At 34.1% G+C, this 20792-nt stretch overlaps 1 protein-coding gene across 5 annotated transcripts; it reads left to right on the top strand.

Moving 5' to 3' along the window:
* Nucleotides 1-8015: 8015 nt before the first annotated feature.
* LOC110808233 (serine/threonine-protein kinase STY13) lies at nt 8016-20310 on the top strand. 5 transcript variants are annotated; one of them, XM_022033643.2, is made up of 4 exons: nt 8016-8303; nt 9065-9152; nt 10446-11456; nt 19577-20310. In XM_022033643.2, exons 3-4 carry the CDS (start codon nt 10540-10542, stop codon nt 19914-19916), a joined length of 1257 nt encoding a protein of 418 aa, XP_021889335.1. In that variant the 5' UTR covers nt 8016-8303; nt 9065-9152; nt 10446-10539; the 3' UTR covers nt 19917-20310. The 5 variants fall into 5 exon arrangements, with proteins under 5 accessions (XP_021889335.1, XP_088063194.1, XP_021889339.1 ...); XM_088207068.1 differs by lacking the exon at nt 9065-9152 and having other exon boundaries at nt 8016-8163; nt 8245-8303; XM_088207067.1 differs by lacking the exon at nt 9065-9152 and having other exon boundaries at nt 8017-8163; nt 8226-8303.
* The last annotated feature ends 482 nt before the right edge of the window (nt 20311-20792 follow it).

A 20792-nucleotide genomic window follows, 5' to 3' on the forward strand; every position in this document is an offset into this window, starting at 1 on the left:
CTACCTTGTGTATTTGACACAGCTGCTGTTATTTTCCTTTTATTTATCTCATATAACATTCAAATACATTTAAAATTTAAAAGAAAAACTCGTTTCAAGACTGTTTGTTTGGTTGAGATTGTTTGTGTAATTTTTGGGGCTGTTTGGAAACAACTCACCTCAATTGAGTTTGTTTTCATCAAAACTATTTGTTTCACTTAATTTGAGTATTTTGAGTGATAATTTGTGGTTCTATTAGAGAATTACAAGTTTCGTGCATTAAATTCCATATTCACCATTTTTTTTCTTGCATTTTTAGTTTTCATTTAATATTTCTGCCCATTTGCTTCTTATTACATCTTGAGGTAATAATATTGATTCATTGTTGCCTAATTAACATAAAAATCATCATACACTTATTTCTATATCAAGTGTGTGCTCTTCATTGTTTAGATTATTCTAGTTTGCTTTTAGAGTTGAATTCGTGTATATTGTTTCTTTAGGAATTCTTTGTTATCTCTAATTAAAATTGAATACATAGTGATAATCAATTGTTGTTTGAATTGGCCATTTTGTATAAAGTTATAAAAGATTGCTTGAGTGTTAAAAATCAAGAGAGTGTGAGCTCAAAAGAGGGTAAAAGCCAAAATTGAGTAAAACACGAGTGCCCATACTACGAGAGTAAACACGTGAGGGAGTGATTTGTGAGGTTGCAATCTATTTTGTTTGTCATTAAAATTTCAGATTTGAAGATGGAGCCACAAGGGAGTGAAAGAACATCAAAAGATCAAGAATTCATCCTCAAAGCAATGCAACAACAATTTGAGAGGATTCAACTAGCTATTGGCAACATGAATGAGAAACTAGAGAAACAACAATGTGAGTTAAATTCCATGAGAGGGGAAGCTTCCCAAACCAATCCAGGGGCAAGAAGACTTCCAACACCACCTTTTGATGAGGAACTGGAGGAAGAATTTGATGACCAAGCTACTTTGGTCAATGAATGTCGAAATTATGGTAGGGGTCGAAACGATCTTGATAAAAATATTGGGAGCATCAAAATGAAAATCCCATCATTTCTAGGCAAGAATGATCCGAATGTTTATTTTGAATGGGAGCGCAAGGTGGAGCTTATTTGTGAGTGCCACAATTATTCGGAGGAGAAAAAGATAAAGCTTGCGGCCATGGAGTTTGGAGAGTATGCCATTGTGTGGTGGGATCAACTCATCACAAGTAAAAGGAGAAATGGAGAGAGATCTATTTCCACTTGGGCCGAAATGAAGGCTATCATGAGAAGGCACTTTGTTCCTACTCACTACTATAGGGACTTACATCAAAAATTGCAAGGCCTTATACAAGGGAATAAGAGTGTAGAAGACTACTACAAAGAGATGGAGATAGCCATGATAAGGGCTAATATTGAAGAGGATAGGTAAGTTACTATGGCAAGGTTCTTAAATGGCCTTAACAAAGACATGCCAACATTGTAGAGCTTCAACATTATGTGGAGATTGATGATATGGTGCACATGACTATAAAGCTTGAAAGACAATTAAAGAGAAAGGGGAACATAAGGCAAGCCAACACTTACTCGGCCCAAAATTCCAATTGGAGACCGAATTGGAGGGAAGATAATAAGGCTGTCCAATTCAAAAGAGATGACAAAATCAAGCCAAAAGATGCTAATGATAATAAAAACAAAGGTATTTCTAACTTCCAAACTCCTAGGAATAGAGATATCAAGTGTTTCAGATGCTTGGGTTTTGGTCATATTGCATATTAATGCCTAAATAAAAGGGTAATGGTGATGCGTGGTGATGGTGTTGAAACGGATGATGAGAATGATGTGGAGGATGAAATGCCTCCTTTGGAGGATTGTTGTGATGGGGAAACGCCTATGGAAGAAAGATTGTTGGTTTCTAGACGTGCTTTGAATATATAAGTAAGGAATGATGATGAGGGGGTTAAGTTGCAAAGAAAGAACATTTTTCATTCTAGATGTCTAGTGAATGAAAAATTGTGTAGCATGATTATTGATGGGAGTAGTTGTGTAAATGTGGCTAGTACCTTATTTGTTGATAAACTGGGTTTGGAAACTACAAAATATTTTAAACCTTATAAGCTGCAATGGCTTAATAATAGTGGGGAGGTGAGAGTTAATAAGCAAGTTAGGGTGCTTTTTACTATTAGAAAGTATAATAATGAGGTGATATGTGATGTAGTTCCTATGCAAGCTAGTCATATTTTACTGGGGAGGCCATGGCAATGGGATAAGAGAGTGATGCATGATTGGTATATCAATAGGTACATGATAAGAAAAGAGGGCAAAAAGTATACTCTTCTTCCTTTAACCCCTAAATAAGTTTTTGAAGACCAAATGCAACTTGAAAAGTCCCATGATGAATTCGCACAAAGAGAGACTGAGAGAAAAAGAAAAGAAAAAGAAAAAGAGAAAAGAAAAGAGAGTGAGAAAAAATTAGAGTGGAAAAATAAAGATCAAAATGAAAAAGAAAGAGAGATGCATTCGACCATAGAAAAGAATGAGGAAAAGAAAATGAGCTTTTATGCTAAAATAAGAGATGTGAGGAAAGCTTTATTTTCTAACAAGTCAATTATTGTACTCATGTACAAGGAAGCTTGTTTCTCAACTAACGAACTTGACCATTCTTTGTCAAGTGTTGTGGTTGAAGTTTTACAAGAATTTAGCGATGTTTTTTCCGATGATCTACCTCAAGGTTTACCACCTTTGAGAGGGATTGAGCATCAAATTGACTTCATTCCCGGGGCTGCCATACCAAATAAACTAGCCTATAGGAACAATCCCGAGGAGACCAAAGAGCTTCAAAGGCGAGTGGATGAGCTCTTACAAAAAGGGCACATTCGAGAAAGTTTAAGTCCATGCGCAGTGCCCATCTTATTAGTACCCAAAAAAGATGGTAGTTGGCGTATGTGTGTTGATTGTAGAGCCGTCAACAAAATAACAGTAAAATATCGACACCCAATACCTCGACTTGATTATATGTTAGATAAGTTGTACGGTGCTTGTGTATTTTCTAAAATTGATCTTAAAAGTGGTTATTACCAAATAAGAATGAAACTAGGAGATGAATAGAAAACTGCTTTTAAAATAAAACAAGGGTTACATGAGTGGTTGGTTATGCCATTTGGCTTAACTAATGCGCCAAGTACTTTCATACGTTTAATGAATCATGTTTTACGTGAATTTATTGGAAAGTTTGTAGTTGTCTACTTCGATGACATTCTTGTGTATAACATATCTATTGATGAGCATGTCATGCATTTGAGGCAAGTGTTTGACACATTGTGCAAATTTCAACTATATGCTAACATGAAGAAATGTACATTTTGCAATGATCGCATCATTTTCTTAGAATATGTCGTGAGTGCAAAAGGAATCGAGGTAGATAGTGAAAATGTAAAGGCTATTCAAGAGTGGCCGACACCCAAAAGCGTAAGTGAGGTGCGTAGTTTTCATGGTTTGATAAATTTCTATAGGAAGTTTGTAAAAGATTTTAGTGTTGTTGCTACCCCTTTAACTGAAATCATGAAAAAAGATAAGGGGTTTGTTTGGGAAAAAGAACAAGAACATGCGTTTTTCTTATTGAAAGAAAAGTTATGTAATACGCCTTTATTAAGATTGCCTAATTTTGATTCAAATTTTGAAATTGAATGTGATGCCTTTGGGCTTGGGATAGGTGCTGTTCTTATGTAGGATAAAAGACCCATTGCTTACTTCAGTGAGAAGCTCAATGGTGCACAATTGAATTATTCCACTTATGACAAATAGTTTTATGCTTTGGTAAGAGCATTAAAGACATGACAACATTATTTGCTACTAAAAGAATTTGTGATTCACACCGATCATGAATCTTTGAGGCATTTGAAAGGGTAAGGAAAGCTTAATAAACGACATACAAAATGGGTAGAATTCATAGAGTCCTTCCCATATGTGATCCAATATAAGCAAGGAAAAGAAAATGTGGTAGCTGATGCGCTTTCAAGAAAGTACAGTCTTATCTCTATTCTTTCTACAAAATTGTTGGGATTTGAGTATTTCAAAGAATTGTATGTGCATGATAGTGATTTTTCAAATGTTTATGTGGCTTGTGACATGCGGTATTTCAAGACTTTTATAGGCATGATGGTTTTCTATTTAAAAATGGAAAATTATGTGTGACTAATAGTTCTATTAGAGAGTTGCTTGTTCGTGAAGCACATAATGGTGATTTAATGGGACATTTTGGGATTGGCAAAACTTTGAGCATTTTACATGAACATTTTTTTTGGCCTAATATGCGCAAACATGTTGAGAAAATTTGTGCGCATTGCATCTCATGTAGGCAAGCTAAGTCTAGAGTTCAACCACATGGATTATATATGCCATTATCCATTCCTACACATCCTTAGGTTGATATTTCTATGGACTTTTTGTTGGGTTTCTCTAGGACTAGAAAAGGCTGAAACTCAATATTTGTTGTTGTTGATCGTTTTTCCAAAATGACACACTTTATACCATGTCACAAAACAGATTATGCAACACATATAGCAGATTTATTTTTCTGCGGAGTTGTTAGAATGCATGGCATTCTTAAAACCATTATGTCCGATAGAGATGTTAAGTTTTTAAGCCACTTTTGGCGAGTTTCGTGGTCCAAACTTGGGACCAAATTTTTATTTTCTACTACTTCACATCCACAAACGGATGGTCAAATTGAAGTAGTAAATAGAACACTTAGTATATTATTACGTGCTTTAATTGGAAGGAATGTTAAAACTTGGGAAGATATGCTACCATTTGTTTAATTTGCTTATAATCGGAGTATACATTCTTCTACTGGGTTTTCTCCTTTTGAAATTGTGTATGATTTTAATCCCTGAACTCCACTTGATTTGTTGCCTATTCCTCTAAGTGACATTTCTAATTTGGATGGACATAAGAAATAAAAAATGGTTAAAGCAATTCTTGAAAAAGCAAGGCAGAACATTGAAAAGAAAAATGAACAAGTAGCATCCCATGTCAATAAAGGAAGGTGCAAGATTTCATTTGAACCCGGAGATTGGGTGTAGGTTCATATGCGCAAGGAATGATTTCCATCAAAACAGAAATCTAAGTTGGATGCTCGTGGGGATGGTCCATTTCAAATCATAGCCAAAATCAATGAAAATGCCTACAAAGTAGACCTACATTGTGAGTATAGTGTTTCGGCTACATTTAACATATCTGATTTATCCTCTTTTGAAATTGATGCAGGAATTGATTCGATGACGAATCCTTTTGAGGGGAGGGGGAATGATGCAAACAAGGCTAAAAATACTTAAGATACTCAAAGAGCATCAGAATGTGACTTGGAGCAAATTTCAAATGATGTAAACACAAATACAGTTCCAAACCTGAAAAGTTTCAGCGGACTAGTAACAAGATCAAAAACAAAGAAGCTTAAAGAGTTGCTCTAAGTTTTTACTCAAAAACATATGGATGATGGGTTGGCCAATTGTGGAAAGTTCAAATATGAGCTTTTTGAGCAGCCCAAATTCGTAACTTTAATTGGATTTAAGTGATTTGAGATAATTTGGGCTTGTTTGAGTCTTATTGATAATAAATGAATAAGTCTTGTGTATGGGCTGGATTAGTTGAGTTGTTTTAAGTATTTTGGATTGTTTTATTTTAGTTTCAGTTAATTAAGCCCATATAATTAAGTATAACTCATTTTGGGCTTAAGTCTTGTCTTAGTGTTATTACAAGAATGAGCCCATAACTATATGGTGCCACAAACAATTAGTGTTATTGATAATGGATGAATAAGACTTGTGTATGGGCTGAATTAGTTGAGTTGTTTTAAGTATTTTGGATTGTTTTATTTTAGTTTTAGTTAATTAAGCTCATATAGTTAAGTATAATTCATTTTGGGCTTAAATCTTGTATTCGTGTTATTACAAGAATGAGCCCATAACTATATGGTGCCACAAACAATTAGTGGTGTTGGTTAAGAATATTGGAGTTACATAACAATTACATACCTATAATTAGCCTAGTTATTGTGGGAGTTATAATTGTAGTTATTATATTGTAACTTATCATTGATTTCTTTGGCTATAAATACCAAAGGAACTCTTCTTTGTGGACATCAATAGTTGTAATCAAATATTTCAGAATTGAGTTGAGAGCGTTTTGACTTTATTTTCACTTTATGCACAAGGTGTTGATTTGGAATACAATTGTTATCACTTGTATTTCAATTTTAATTTCCTATTTCAATTGTTTTTTGTGCTTATTTGGATTGAGTTCAAGCGATATCATTTATTTTTCTTGGGTTCTCTTTAACTTCTACCATTTGGATGATTGAACAAATTTGATTCCTTTTTTACTTGTGATCTAAATTTCGTTCTAAACCAATTGAAGAGTTCTAAGGTTTAAGCAAGAGTCTTGGGGTTCCGCATCAGGTTCGATCTGAACCGTTCATTCTCCTAATTTTCTTTGCCTCCTTCCACTTCTCCTTATTTATGTTTTTACCATCTTTTTACTTATCTACGTTCATTTAGGTCATTGAGATTACTTAAAAACCTCAAATTTTAAAAATTCATTTTATTTACGTCCAAACTCCAATTTTGTTATTATATATTTTTTTCTCATAGGTGGATATTACATAGTATACATAATAATTAAATAGAGTTTAATTTTTAATCAACTAGAAATTATGTATTATATAATTTTTTACATATAACAATAATTTTAATAATATATCATAGTTAAATATAAATAAGACAATTTTTAATTAATTACATATTTTTTTTTAAATTTATAATCTGTATGTAATATAAAATAGAAATTAATAAATATAATATAAAATATCTTGTCAACCCTTTGAATTGAATGCATAAATAAAAATATAATATTTGAAGATATAAATGTGCCTATTTTATGATTAATGAAAATTTAGTTTTTATATCTTATTCATATATATATATATATTGTATAATATATAGAGTGATACGTATTACATTTACATTCTAAATTAGTGATTGGTTAAGCATAAAGTCCCACAAATTAACCTAGCACTCATAATATTCAAATTACCATCTAGAAAATTATCCATGGTTTGCTTCATTATTTTTCTCTACTCAATTTTTATATTTATATTTATATTTATATTTTATTTAATAACTAAATGTAAATTTTTAATATATTTTTTGTAGTCACCTTTCCCACAATAGTACGTATGGACTTAATAATTTATTGAATTTAAATTTATGTCCTCAACTACTGGTCAATTGAAATGAAAAATAAATAAATATAGTAATTGAATTTGGAACTTAATTTCAATTATTATATGTATAAATTATTTTTATATTATATTATACTCAAATATTAAAAAATAAACCAATAATTGTCGTGAAAAATATTTAAAACATACCCATTTTCTTTTAAAATAAGTTTACTTATAAATATTTATTATTAACTAAATTTATTAAATTTAATAACTATATCAGCATTTATTTGGGGGCACTTGTAGTCAATTATCGTACTTATTTTTTAAGTAATATATATATATATTTATATAAGTTTTGAATAATTTATTATTTTGACATCAAAAGAAGTAGGTCCAAAACAAAATTTTATATGTTAAGTAAGTAAATTAATATATAGCATTTTAAGAAATAAAATCTAAACATTTTATTTGTAAATGAAATATTTATTACTATAATTTCATCCCTCGTTAATGTAAATTTTGTTTGTACAGGTTTAGAATTTCTCAAATTTTTTTGAAACATTATAAGAAATAAAATTTGAATTCAAATTCTTAATTTTATAATAAAAATATTATTTTCAATTATTAAACCTTTTCATTCATATTAAAGAAAGAAATTTTAAAAAACGACACGTGTACAGTAAAGAGCCGCGAGTAAAGTAGTATTCAGTACCCCCCGAGTATTACTCTTAACTCCCAAAAAACAAAAAAAAAAAAAAAAAAAAAAAAATGAAGGAAGCGAGAGAGCAAAATATAAAATGAAAGCTAACCTTTGAAAGTAAATGCGAAGCGAAGACTGACTTGCTCTCTTCCTTGTCCTTCCTCCTCTTCTTCTGTCTTCACTCGGCTCTTTTTTCTTTCTTCTCTTCTTCTTCTTCTTCTTCTTCTTTCTCCATCTGCTTAAATCCGATTTCAGGTACGCATTTGACGATTCGGCATCCTTTATTGGCGTTCAGCGATTGTCTAACCGTTTTTCAGTCTATTATCCTCTTGCTAGGGGTGTGCGCGTTTCATATTATCCTTCCGATACCAGCTTCTTTCGATCGAAACTTTTTGGTGAGTTTCATTTGCTTCTTTTGATTTTAGCAGTCCTCTACTTATCTGATCTGTCTCTGAATTTGTGGTTCTCTTCTTTAGATTTTTCTCCTTCTCAAAGGAAAATTATTTGGTAGTCTGCGAAGGAAAATATGAATGTAAATCCTGTTTTCTCTTCTTTATATACTCTCCAGAAATGTTTAGGTCGTAACTCCATGCTTAGATTTTTCACTTTCTTTTTGTCCAACTGACTGATTATTCGGGTTTCTTTCGATGTACTATTTCTCATCAAATTCTGCTTTCTGAAAGTTTTGCCTGGAAATTTCTTTCTTCTTAGTTTACTTCATTCGTTCTTTCTCTAAAGCATCATCAGGTGACGTGACAGGCCGTGGGAATTTGGTTTCGACAGTTTTATGGGAGATTTTGTTTCGCTTATGTTGACATGTTGACTGGTTGTTTCCGACTCCCGATAAAAATGATAATAGGTTTTTTTTTTTTCTTTTGTTTCTAAAATTGGTTTCTGCACTGAGACACTGTTTTTCAGTTATTTAGTTTATTTTGAGCTCACAATTTCATGTTATCAGGTAAGTATTTCGCTTGTATTTTCCCTTTTTCACTCTTTTGTGGCCTTTATGTGAAAATCAAGTATGGTTAGGTTTAGAATCTATCCATGGTTGATTTCTTTGTTACTTTTTTTTTCTCTTGTGTTCTCAAGTTTTCATGCGGTTACTTTTCTCTTTTTATCCTTGATTTTGTTTTTCAACTTTGATGGTGGGGCACAGATAGTGATGGAACTGTGCCTTGAAACGAGCATGAGGAGCTGTGGAATGGGATAATTGTGATTCAGAGGGTTTTACTTCATCTAGAGAGGTATCACATTTTGTTAGAAATTAAAGCACATGTATTTAGATCATCTGCTGATTTGGAAAGGCTGAGACCTAGGGATGTTATGAACGTAAAGTCCTTGTTTAAGACCTTACTAAATACAAAATCCTTCAATTAAATATACATTATTGATTATGGATATTTCAAAAAAAAATTTACATTATTGATTATGGAGATTCTTTAATGCTGTCAATATATGTGATCGATCTACTGCAGCACAACATGCATGCATACAAAGATACTATTAACTATGTTTATGGCTGCGCTATGTTGTATGTCGTATCGGACCATTAGGTTTTCTCTTTAATTGATTTTACAAGCAATTCATAGAAAGGATTTTATTCTAAGAGGTTATTTTGGAATATCTACCATAATTTCCTTTGTATGCCTATGGGGTGGATATGTTTATCATAACTTTGTCTTGATAAGAATGACAAGTCCCTTTTTCTCTCCTGTTCTTTTTTCTATCTCTTTACTTGACTTTTTTCCTTGTCATCTCTCACCTGTAATCTCATCCGTCGTCACTTCTTATGTTATCCTCTCTTCTTCTTTGTCTTATTGCCCTTCTTGATCCCATCATACCATCAAAGATAACTTTTCTAAGCACCATCTTTCACAACTAGTAGTCCTCTCTCTTTTCCATGAAGTTCTCTATCCTTCTCAAGATGCGAAACTCTTCATATCCTCTCACATGCTAATCCACAGAGAACTCATGTTCATGAGGACCTACCATGACTACATAATTGGTAGCTTAATCTGGAATTTGCTTACCTTGTAAGCCTAGATGAGTCGCATAACTAAGGGCTCAGCTTTCTATTTGATTTGATCATAGGATGATCTTGTTTATGAGTTTCTTGTTGATTTATCAGTCAGTTTCTTTTTTTCTTTTTACTGGTTTTGTTTTTCCACCTTATTGCTAAGAAGATCTGGTTACCCAATGGATCAGAGAAATTTACCTGTAAGGGCAAAATCTGATTTTCTCAAGTGCTTGAAAATATCTTTTAGGAATCCGAGGAATTCATGAATTGACTATTCAATGAGCACAGGGAGATACTAAGATGAAGTGGTTAGTTCCAAAATTCTCAGAAATTTAAAGTATCCCATCCAAACGATATCATTGTGAAAAGGGCTCATTTTTAAGTAGGTTGTTTGGGATTGTAGCATACTGCTTTATTAGTAAGTAAATTAAATAAAATGTTGTTTGTGCATGAACTTGTTGTTTAGGGTTTCCTTTTGTTCGTGTCTCTAATTATATCCTTTATGTACTTCTGGTTTTAGGGTGCATGCTGAAGATACTACTCTATCAAATGATTATCAGTATATTGGGTTAAAAAGAGTTGCACATCACGGTTTCAATTTACTGGTTCCTTACATGATTGGGAAAATGGTTGAGGGGCCAAAGTTTACCGGACTGCTTGGGGGAAACAACAACAATGACAATAATTATGATGATTTCACTCAAGGCTTTTATCAAAAACTTGGGGAAGGCACAAACATGTCTATTGACAGTTTACAGACTAGTAACGCTGGTGGTTCTGTCTCGATGTCAGTGGATAATAGCAGCGTCGGATCCAGTGATTCTCTAACCCACATTTTAAGCCACCCTGGCTTAAAGCCTGTGCGTCACAACTACTCTCTTTCTGTTGGGCAAAGTGTGTTTCGTCCAGGTAGAGTTACAAATGAACTTAACTCTGATGCATTAGTGCAAACCTTGATGGATAGTAGGTATCCAACTGAGGGGCTGGCAAATTATGAGGAGTGGACAATTGATTTGAGGAAGCTTAATATGGGCATGGCTTTTGCTCAAGGAGCCTTTGGTAAATTATATCGAGGGACATATAATGGGGAGGATGTTGCAATTAAGATCCTGGAGAGGCCTGAGAATAGCCCTGAGAAGGCACAAGTGATGGAGCAGCAGTTTCAGCAGGAGGTGATGATGCTTGCAACATTGAAGCACCCAAACATTGTCCGGTTTATTGGGGCATGCCGGAAGCCAATGGTGTGGTGCATTGTGACCGAGTATGCCAAGGGAGGGTCAGTTCGGCAGTTTTTGGCGAGAAGACAGAACCGAGCTGTGCCATTAAAATTGGCTGTTAAGCAGGCATTGGATGTTGCAAGGGGGATGGCATATGTCCATGGACTTGGCTTTATTCACCGGGATTTGAAGTCAGATAATCTTCTTATATCAGGGGATAAATCTATAAAGATTGCAGATTTTGGTGTTGCACGAATTGAGGTGCAAACAGAGGGGATGACACCTGAAACAGGGACATATCGCTGGATGGCCCCGTAAGTGAACAGACTTTAGTCTGTTTCTTTTTTTGACTCTGCAATTTGTTTGGTAGTTGAATCTTTGTTCTTTTTTTTTTCACTTGTCTAAGTTGCTTAGAAAATAATCCATTGTTATGATTTAATGCCTTGAATATGCTTGCAAGATCTTGATGCTAGTAGTTTGTTAGATTGTCTTTTTGTTCTACTGGCTTGAGTCATGACTAATTTTTAGGCCATGTGTATAACCTGGTAATGTTTCCTATACACTATCACGCTATAGCCTACAAACTGTTTTTCATCTAGGATTATGTTCTTTAAGTCAATCTGGCATGGAAGCAAAGCTCTATTGCAAGCTTATGTTAAGTTATTTCACAAAGCACCAGTTATTCTATCTTCTCAACTCTTAAAAAATAAATATCCATGCTAAGTTTAGTGCATGGAAACATTTTTTTTATTTATTTCCTATACATATATGTTTATGCATAAAACGAGTCTTCGGAAATGAAAACGAACATAATAAGTTTGAAAATAATTGAAGTTTTTGGTGTTTTTGACTTTTCTATTTATAATTGAGGTATCATGTACGTGCATAATATGTATACGTACATACAAAAAACAAATCTATATGTAAAACATATATGTATATGCCAACACTATCTATGTACATGCGTATAATCATGCATTCATATGCATCCATACATCTATGATATTCTGGGGATATAACTACATACCCGTGCATGGATATATATTTGAATATAGGGGTGTGCAATATAGGCATATAACCATCCATTTAATGAGTCTTCAGTCTTGTGGTTGTGTGTTTTATGCTCCTTGATGCACTAAATCACTTTTTGGGATTTTCTTCAGATGTGAAAAGTATCCTTCTGTATTTAGAATTTTAGCTTCAGATTAATTGTATTGGAAGCATGTAAAGGATTATAGTTTTGTTGATGGGCTTATATCCCCTTTATTTTTTTTTGGGTACTGTATTTAACAAATTCTGTTAGTTTATTTGAAGTAGTATGCCCCAGATTGTTTAAACCATTGATGGATCAGGAAGCAATGCTTGTAAGCATCACTTAGGCAATAGTCACCGTAACAGAGGAGAAAGTGAGGAACAATTCTTGGAGATCATTTGAGATTTCTGCAACTTGGTGTTGATAGTGCTATTAACTTCTATACTGACAATTAATAAGCATTCTATGTTTGTACTTCATCTCTCAAGATGTAGAGAGGGTGGTGCCTTTATGAATTACATTATAATTTATTATTATTTATTTATTTTTTTCTCAGAAGAGGATGTAGATATGGTTAATATGTTTTTATTTTTTTTCCCTTATATTTAGAAGAGCAGTTACTGCCTTAGCAAATTCCTCAATCTATTAAGTTTTCTATGACCTAGACAGGATGGGAATGCAAGATCAAAAGTTGCTTTGAGGCTATTAAGATTTATTCTACATTCTGCTTGAATAAAATGAAACCAGATAACATATTATCTATAAATTCTTTTTGAAGCAGCTCCACCAAAAGTTGTTCCAAGCCTTGTCCTGGGTTTTCAGTTCTTGTCCCACTTTTAATTTATTCTTCATTGACTTCAAATGCTTGTAAATTTTAAAAACTGTCATGAAGCTAACATGGCCATTCTTTTTGCCTTTTGGTTGAATTTCGTGTATGAATGTTGGGATGGAACTGTAATAACATGAGAAAGTACCTTAGTTGTTGAAAAATTTCATAGAATGTAATGAAAACATCATGTGATTATTCAAATTAGTTTCTTTTGGTTTTTACACTTGATAATACCTAAAAAGTTAAGAACTCGTCAATATCCTGATAACCTGCCAATCCCATTAATTTCACACTGAATGACTCCTCACTGTTTTGGAAGTTGTATAACCCATAAGTATGCTCCTTTTTCCTTGTCCATCAAAGTTGTAAACAAGTTTCCATGTCTTCTTAGGAGAAGATTCTTTGACTGTTCAAAGCTTTTATGGAGGTAATGATAGGATATCCAGAAAATTTCCATATCGTCATTAGGAAATAAATCTCTCTAGAAAGGGGAAAAAATAGAAGAGTTTCTATAAACACATTATGTTAGATGATTTTTTCTTTCAATTCTTCGGCAAAGCTTAATGAGTGATTTAGTTCACAACTTCTCAACTCTTTACTCTAGGTGATTGTGTTTAATGATTTGGGCACAGCTTAAAATGGAAAGTCTGCTTAATGTTTCTATTTTGAGGGGGGATCTCTATGGAAATTGTTATTTTAATTTCTTATTTGCTACTTGAGAAAGGGAGGGTTGGTCAAGCTTTTACTTTGAAGGTTATTAAGAAGTCACCAAGAAGTATCTTAATGTTTGGGAGGTTGATGAACATTAAGCACTGATTCACTTGTTATCCTCTGTTCATCTAAGTGATAAGGAAAATTGTAACCATATTCTGTTATGGTGTCCGGTGGCTTATAGCTTGTGGACAGTGGTATATGGTATTCTTGGTATTAATTGGATTATTGTGGGTAATGTAAAAAATGAGTTGTGGGCTTGGGAGGGTTTAAGTAGGGGGAGGAAAATTGTAAATTTAATACCACTAACTATTTTTTGGGTGGTGTGGAAGGAGAGGAACCAAAGGGCATTTGAAGGGATTGATGGTGACTGATTAAAATTGAGGGATAGATGGCTGCATTATTTAGGCTCTTTGTGTTTGGGTCATGACATTATGAGGGTGGAAGATTTTGGGAATTTTATTGGTATACTGACTGAGTTGTAAATCTTTTATACATGGAGGGCACTACCTTTGTGCCAATTTTTGAATTATATACTTTACCTTTTTATCTTAAAAAAAAAAAAAATCTAAGCGATGAGAGGGACCGCATTTTGTGGAAATTAAAGAAAAATGGAAATTTCTCTATCAAGTGCTACTATCATTAGTTGGTTGGCAACCAAGGGGGTGGGGTTGATCGATTTCCTGACAGACAAATTTGGAAAGCCAGGCTCCTCCTACAATCACATTTTTGCATGGGAAGCGGGAAGGGAATGCATCTTGATTATCGACAATTAGGTGAGAAGGGATAGAACTATGGTGAATGGATGCTAACTATGTAAAAATGATGCAGAAACCTGTAGCCATATTCTCCTTTGGTGCCTGGTAGTTTATGAGCTCTGGACCATGGTGTATAATTTGTTTGGCATTAAGTGGGTGATTGTTGGGTCAGTGAGAGAGGAATTATGGGCTTGGAAGGGGTTGTGTAAAAAGAAAAAACATTTAAAGTTTATCCTTTTAACTATTTTTTGAGTTGTATGGAAAGGGCGGAATGCCCTTTTTCTTTGAATCTTTGGTCCACAGTTCTTGGTTTACTGGGCATCTCTTGGGTTATGAATGGAATAATTAAAGACGAACTACTTACTTGGGAAGGTCTTACCAACACGAATAAGTCTCTTGGGCTCATCCCTCTCACTATCATTTGAATCATTTGGAAGGAGAGGAACAAATGTGCTTTTGAAGGGAAATAAGCAAATTTTGGCATCATCGTTGATAACTGGTTTCATTATTTTGGCTCTATTGTTTTAGGGCATGACCTAGTTTGCTTTGATGGTCTAGGTTTTATTGTTGATTTCCTAATTGACATGTAAATTTTTTGTAAATGGGTAATGCCCTATTGGCACCCTTACATCAATACATATTCATACTTTTATTTCAAAAAAAAAAAAATGGAAAGAGCGGAACAGTAGAGCTTTTGATGGTATTAAGGGTGAGATGACAAAAACTAGGGATAGGTGGTTACACTTTTTTGGTTCAGTAATTTTAGCTCATGACATGTATAAATGGGAAGATTTTGGGAATATTGTATACACTATTAATACGTTGTAGATATATTGTACATGAGTGGTACTCCTTTGATACCTATTTATATACTTTTACATTTTTTATTTAAAAAAAAAAAGAAGTCACCAAGGGGTGTCTCACCTATTGATCCAGGTATTTAGTTTTCCCTAAAGAAAAAAGATAAATAAGTGGATAAAATTTACTTCAGTACTAACAAAGTGACCTTTAAGCGAAATATGCAGGGTTCTAAACCAACGATCTTGCATAGAAGCGAAGGATGAAGAAGAATTGCAATGCTTTGTTGTTCCCCTCTTCCCAAATAAACTAGAAGATAACAGGGAAAATAAGAGACTTGTACTTTCTCCTAGGTTTTGCTGCTAGAATCCCATTCCAGGAACAAGAACTCATCCTTGACCAAAATTGCTTCTTGGCATTGAGTTGCGGTTATGATCCTCTTCCATGCAAGCTTCCAACTAAAAAGGCAATTCTTGAGGTTGCTTTTATTCTATATGTTTTTTTAAGGGAAATAGTCCAAAATATAGAAGTAACGTCAAGTGGAAGTAATAGGATCTGACAGAAATGTCCCATCCATAGATATTTTCCAATTGGAGAATTGGCAATCCGGAATCCTTGCCTCTGTAAATATAGTGACAGAGAAAATTGAGGGGGAAGACCTCTTTTAAAGGCTTATAAGCACACTAATGGTCATCCTAGAAACTAACATGTCGACCATTGGCTGCCTTAGACTAAATATGGCCAAGAAAATCTGTTTAATCCTCTCCATCCATCTCCAAGGGCTAGAGGCAAAAGCACCACTACTTGGGCCAGACAATCACTTATCCACTAACTAGGTGAATTTGGCCTTAATAAAATTTCCAAAAATCTCTACAAAAGACGATCGGCCAGTTCAACTTAGTTGGGAAAGCTTGATTGAAGCTAGTGAAAGACCTTATATTTCCCAAACCCCTTTCCTTGTTGGTTGTTTCTTATTTTTCCAAGCCACAAAATGAAACTTTATTTTTCCAAGCCACAAAATGAAACGAATCTCCAATTTTCCATATCATCCCATAATAACTGGCATTGAATAGCCTCAATCCTCTTGACCACCTTTTCAGTGATAGGAAATAAGGAAAGAAAATAAATATACATATCTGGAAGAGCACTTAAATGCTAGACAGTCTGCTTCCTTTAGGCGAGTAGTTGCCACTCATACGGCACTTTTCGATTATGGACATTGTTGGGTTCCACAAATAGTTTACGACTCACAACTTGACTTAGTTGGTTGTTAGTGGGAATTATTCGAAGATATCCTACAGCAGAATTGCTAGAAAGTTGACTTAGCTCTTTTTACTTATATTATCGGTGTGAAAAGACAAATTGTAAGCTATAAAAGAAGAAAAGGTCAAATAGTTTCAAAGAAAAGAAGAAAAGGTCAAGAAGGACAAAGGAAAGTATGTGTTACACGTTACGTTACTCGATAAGATTATGATGTCAAGTAGTGATTCAAACTTTACACAGATATCTCTGACGAAAAAAAAAACTTTCTTTTAACAGTTACTTTAAATACTCAAGTTTTGTCTTAACTAACTCCCGGCTTTTTGTCCTTGGTTTGAGCTATTTAATGTTAGTTTAGACAGAATTTCTTGGTTGTTATTACTGTGATTTTTTTATATAACATATTAATTTATTTGTTTTTATTTGCATGTAGATATTACATCCTTTTACATAAATAATGACTGTACATCTTTCCTTCTGTCTCCCTTTCTTTGCCTCATATCTTGTCTATCTTTATTTTCTCTGCTTATAGTTCTGACATAGAGCAAAATATATTCGAAGTTATTTGAAAGCTTCTACCATTTAAACGGTAAAGTGGACCAAACATTCAACTATATTGGGGGATATTGTTTTTAGATAGGGTTAGACTGACATGATCATGTGACTGGCCCAATTTGTTTGGGATTAACATGTTGCTGATCTCTTTAGAGCAGGAGTATTTGTTCTTTCAGTTGGGGGTTTGCCTTGATGTCGCGTCATTTTAGTTTCATACATAAGCATTTAAGTTAAAACTGGGCATTATTATAACCATACATGGGGCAATCAAATTTATTTTTTTTAAAAAGTACATGGTGCAATCATAAAGCAATGCATTGGTTCTTCCTCTTAAGGAGACCTTCTCATTAAGCAGTTGAGACATCTCTCTCTCTCTTTTTCTCTCTTTCTCTCTCTCTCTCCCTTGCACATTTTATGGAAAGTAAAATAAGATGATGAACTTGAATGAGCTCTTCAGGATATGTACGTAACCTGGCCTGATATCATATTTAGTTTTTCTTGGCTGCTATCTGATCAATGAATATTTTCGTGGCTTGCCAACTTTAATCTGAATGTGACACTCAGATCTGCTATGCCTCTTTGGCTGTTCAAATATGCAGTTGCCTTTTCATTTGCCTCCCAGAACTTTTTAATCAATATATGGAAAAGCTGAGAATAGTGTGGGATTTCTAACTATGGAAAGATTTGAAATTTTAGTAGTTTGTATTCTACCATTTTTACCTTATGGCTTCTTCTGAAATGTCCTTTATAATTTTTTTGGCTCATGCTATTCATCAGGTTGTTAAGCCTTTTGTGTGGATTTCTAAAACTAATCATGCTCACAGCTTATGCCTTGACAGGAGAAATACTTTAATAGAAGTGTTTTTTTTGCCTTTGTTTTATGAGAATTAATTAATCATAGGAAACACCTCTTATTGGTATGTGCATGACACGTATATTTATGTTTTCATGAGAAACGTTTGCACCCTTTCTTGACAGTCATTTTACTACCTAATGGTTTTTTTATTAGTTAATGGTTGGGATAGCATTATCATTTGTTTGAGCTACTATCATGTCAGAAACAAAGGATTCAAGAGAGCTCAAATTTAGTATGAAGTGCACAGTTTTGTTCTGAATTATATAGAAAAATTGTTATAAAGCCACATAAATAGCTATTTGAAATAAAATGTGACCTCGTTCAATAAGAGGTAGTCATTCAAGGGAAGTTTAGAAGTTTTTGGAGTTGAATATTGTATTTAGAATGGATAAGGTAGTTAGCTGCAACATCTAACAATGTAATTTTTATATTGGAAGTATCCAATAGCTTATGTATTGGTCCCTGAAGGAAACATGCGAGCAGATTAAATATCTTGGGGCTAATATAGCTTCAATATCACTAACATGATTTTGCTATGTGACTGCATCAAGATTAACTATCTTTTCTCTGCTGCCCAATTATTTTTTCTCCTTACCTGTGTCTGGGCGCACCCTCTTAGCAGTGTTAAGGAGCTTTTATCTAGAAAAATTTGTTCAATCTTGACATGTGGATTTGGGCAGCAGTGTGTGCCTTGTACATTTTAACCTTCACTATTCAGTCTTTTTCTTGGAAGAAAACTATTCAGTCAGTTTGAATGTCCAAAGACAAAACTTTACATGGAAGGTGAAACAGAGGTCAGTTTGTTCTCTACTGAGCGTGGTACCTGATTCCCCTAACTACATGAGAAAGTTTGTTTTTACTGGACTCAACACATGAATCCTTGATCTCATGGTAGCTTTCTATGTTTTTTTCTTTTCTTGAGCTTCAGTATTATATCTCATGGCAAAATTTCTTTATTTCTTCAAAAAATAGTTCATTGTGGCACTTGAATAGCTGAAGTTGTTAAGAGGTCAGTTGGGGCTGGACAGATCTTTTATTGTTTGATACTACACACAACACTTTTGTTCTTGTGCAATTTTGAGATGCTGACTCACTCTGAGTTTAATGGTCACCTTGCATGTTCTTTCTAGCACTTGTCATTCATTTGTTGAACCTATATTTGTAATGTTGACATTACTGGTTCCTAAAAGCTCAGGAAAACTTTCAATGGAGCATCTACTATTATTAGCATGATAATAGGTATTGAATTATTTTAAAGGGAGAGTCATCTGTGAATTTGAAAGGGAGAGTTTGAGGTGCAGGTGTGATTTGATCTGCATGCAATTAATGAACTCTTAATTAATTGCACACTTGAGTCGTGCAAGCACTGATCTTTCAAGTCATTGGATACAGTAGCAATTCTGTAGTCTTAGTCTTGATTGAGGTCAAATTATGTCAGTCTTGTGCTCTTTCCAATTATGCAACGTTTCTCTGCTTTATGTTTTCTTCTGATGGTATCCAAGTAGAGCTAATAATCAGTAAATAACAGAGGCTGCCAACTGTCCATGAGTTATATTCTATATCAAACTACAGACATCATGTACATTGAATTTGAATCCATAACTTAAATCTTAAGGTGTTTGTCATTCTTGCAGAGAGATGATTCAACATAGGCCATACACACAGAAAGTTGATGTATACAGCTTTGGAATTGTCCTTTGGGAGTTAATCACGGGTTTGCTTCCCTTCCAAAACATGACAGCAGTACAGGCAGCATTTGCAGTGGTGAATAAAGGTGTAAGGCCGGTTATCCCTAATGATTGTCTCCCTGTGCTGAGTGAGATCATGACCAGATGCTGGGACACCAATCCTGAAGTCCGCCCACCCTTCACTGAGATTGTCAGAATGCTCGAAAATGCTGAAACAGAGATACTTACTACCGTGCGCAAGGCCCGCTTCAGGTGTTGTATGACCCAACCAATGACAATCGACTGATCCAGGATAGGAGGACGAAGAAGAGATGGGTGAAGGTAAAGGGATATATAAGTGACTGGAAAGGATAAACAGCAGTAAGAATTTACATATAAGCTTGTGTATCTATTGGTTTTTCGTTCTTTTCGTTTTTTCCAGATAGGGAGGAGATAACCGTGTAGATTGCTGGTTTCTGGATTTTGGCGTCATTTGAACTGGGGGTAGCTGTATTGAAGGCAGTAGTTATAATTCTAGTATTAGGGGAGTATTTATGTATGATCTCCTCGCTATATATATATATATATATATATATATATATAAAGATATGATGGAGCCTTGTATCTGAATTTCTGTTTATTGTTCCTGTTATTTATAACAAATGTAAGTGATCTCTCGAATCCACATTCCCCTTCATTCATGACTAGATCTTCTTGTGATAGTTAATGTTTTACTCGTATATTGATTGCTACTTCGACCTAAGCGGCATCCTCTTAGGTCGAAGCCGAAATAATGCTTGCAGCTTACGGACAAGAAGCAGTGCTGGTTTGTGCCAGCAGGATGCAAGTCTGCTAACAGGCTGCAGGCAAGTGGTAATCCTCCATCTCATGTCCTAATAGGAGAGTGTTACTTTGATAGGTGATTGGGATAAAGAAGAATTATGAAATGCTACGAAATTTTGTGTTAGTAATAATGTATTGAATGAAGGAAAGAACCTTGAAGTTTTTCATTGATGCAAACTGTCTTTTGTATATTCTTTCTCCACAACACTCTAGAGGTCATAAGCAAACAAGTAATGCTCGATATTCAGACTTACCATCCTTGAATCAACGAATGCAAAGTATTTAAACCTTAAAGAAACTAGAATTGACATGAGTAATTCCTGAAAACAGATCAACAGGA

Source organism: Carica papaya, chromosome 7 (genome assembly GCF_054855325.1).
Source record: "Carica papaya isolate Zhongbai chromosome 7, ASM5485532v1, whole genome shotgun sequence".
Lineage (NCBI taxonomy): Eukaryota > Viridiplantae > Streptophyta > Magnoliopsida > Brassicales > Caricaceae > Carica > Carica papaya.

Excerpts from the sequence above, each read along its gene's own strand:
- LOC110808233 (XM_022033643.2), top strand. The coding sequence starts at position 10,540 with ATGATTGGGAAAATGGTTGAGGGGCCAAAGTTTACCGGACTGCTTGGG. Across the intron at positions 11,457-19,576 it reads ACATATCGCTGGATGGCCCC|AGAGATGATTCAACATAGGC; the intron begins GTAAGTGAACAG and ends TCATTCTTGCAG.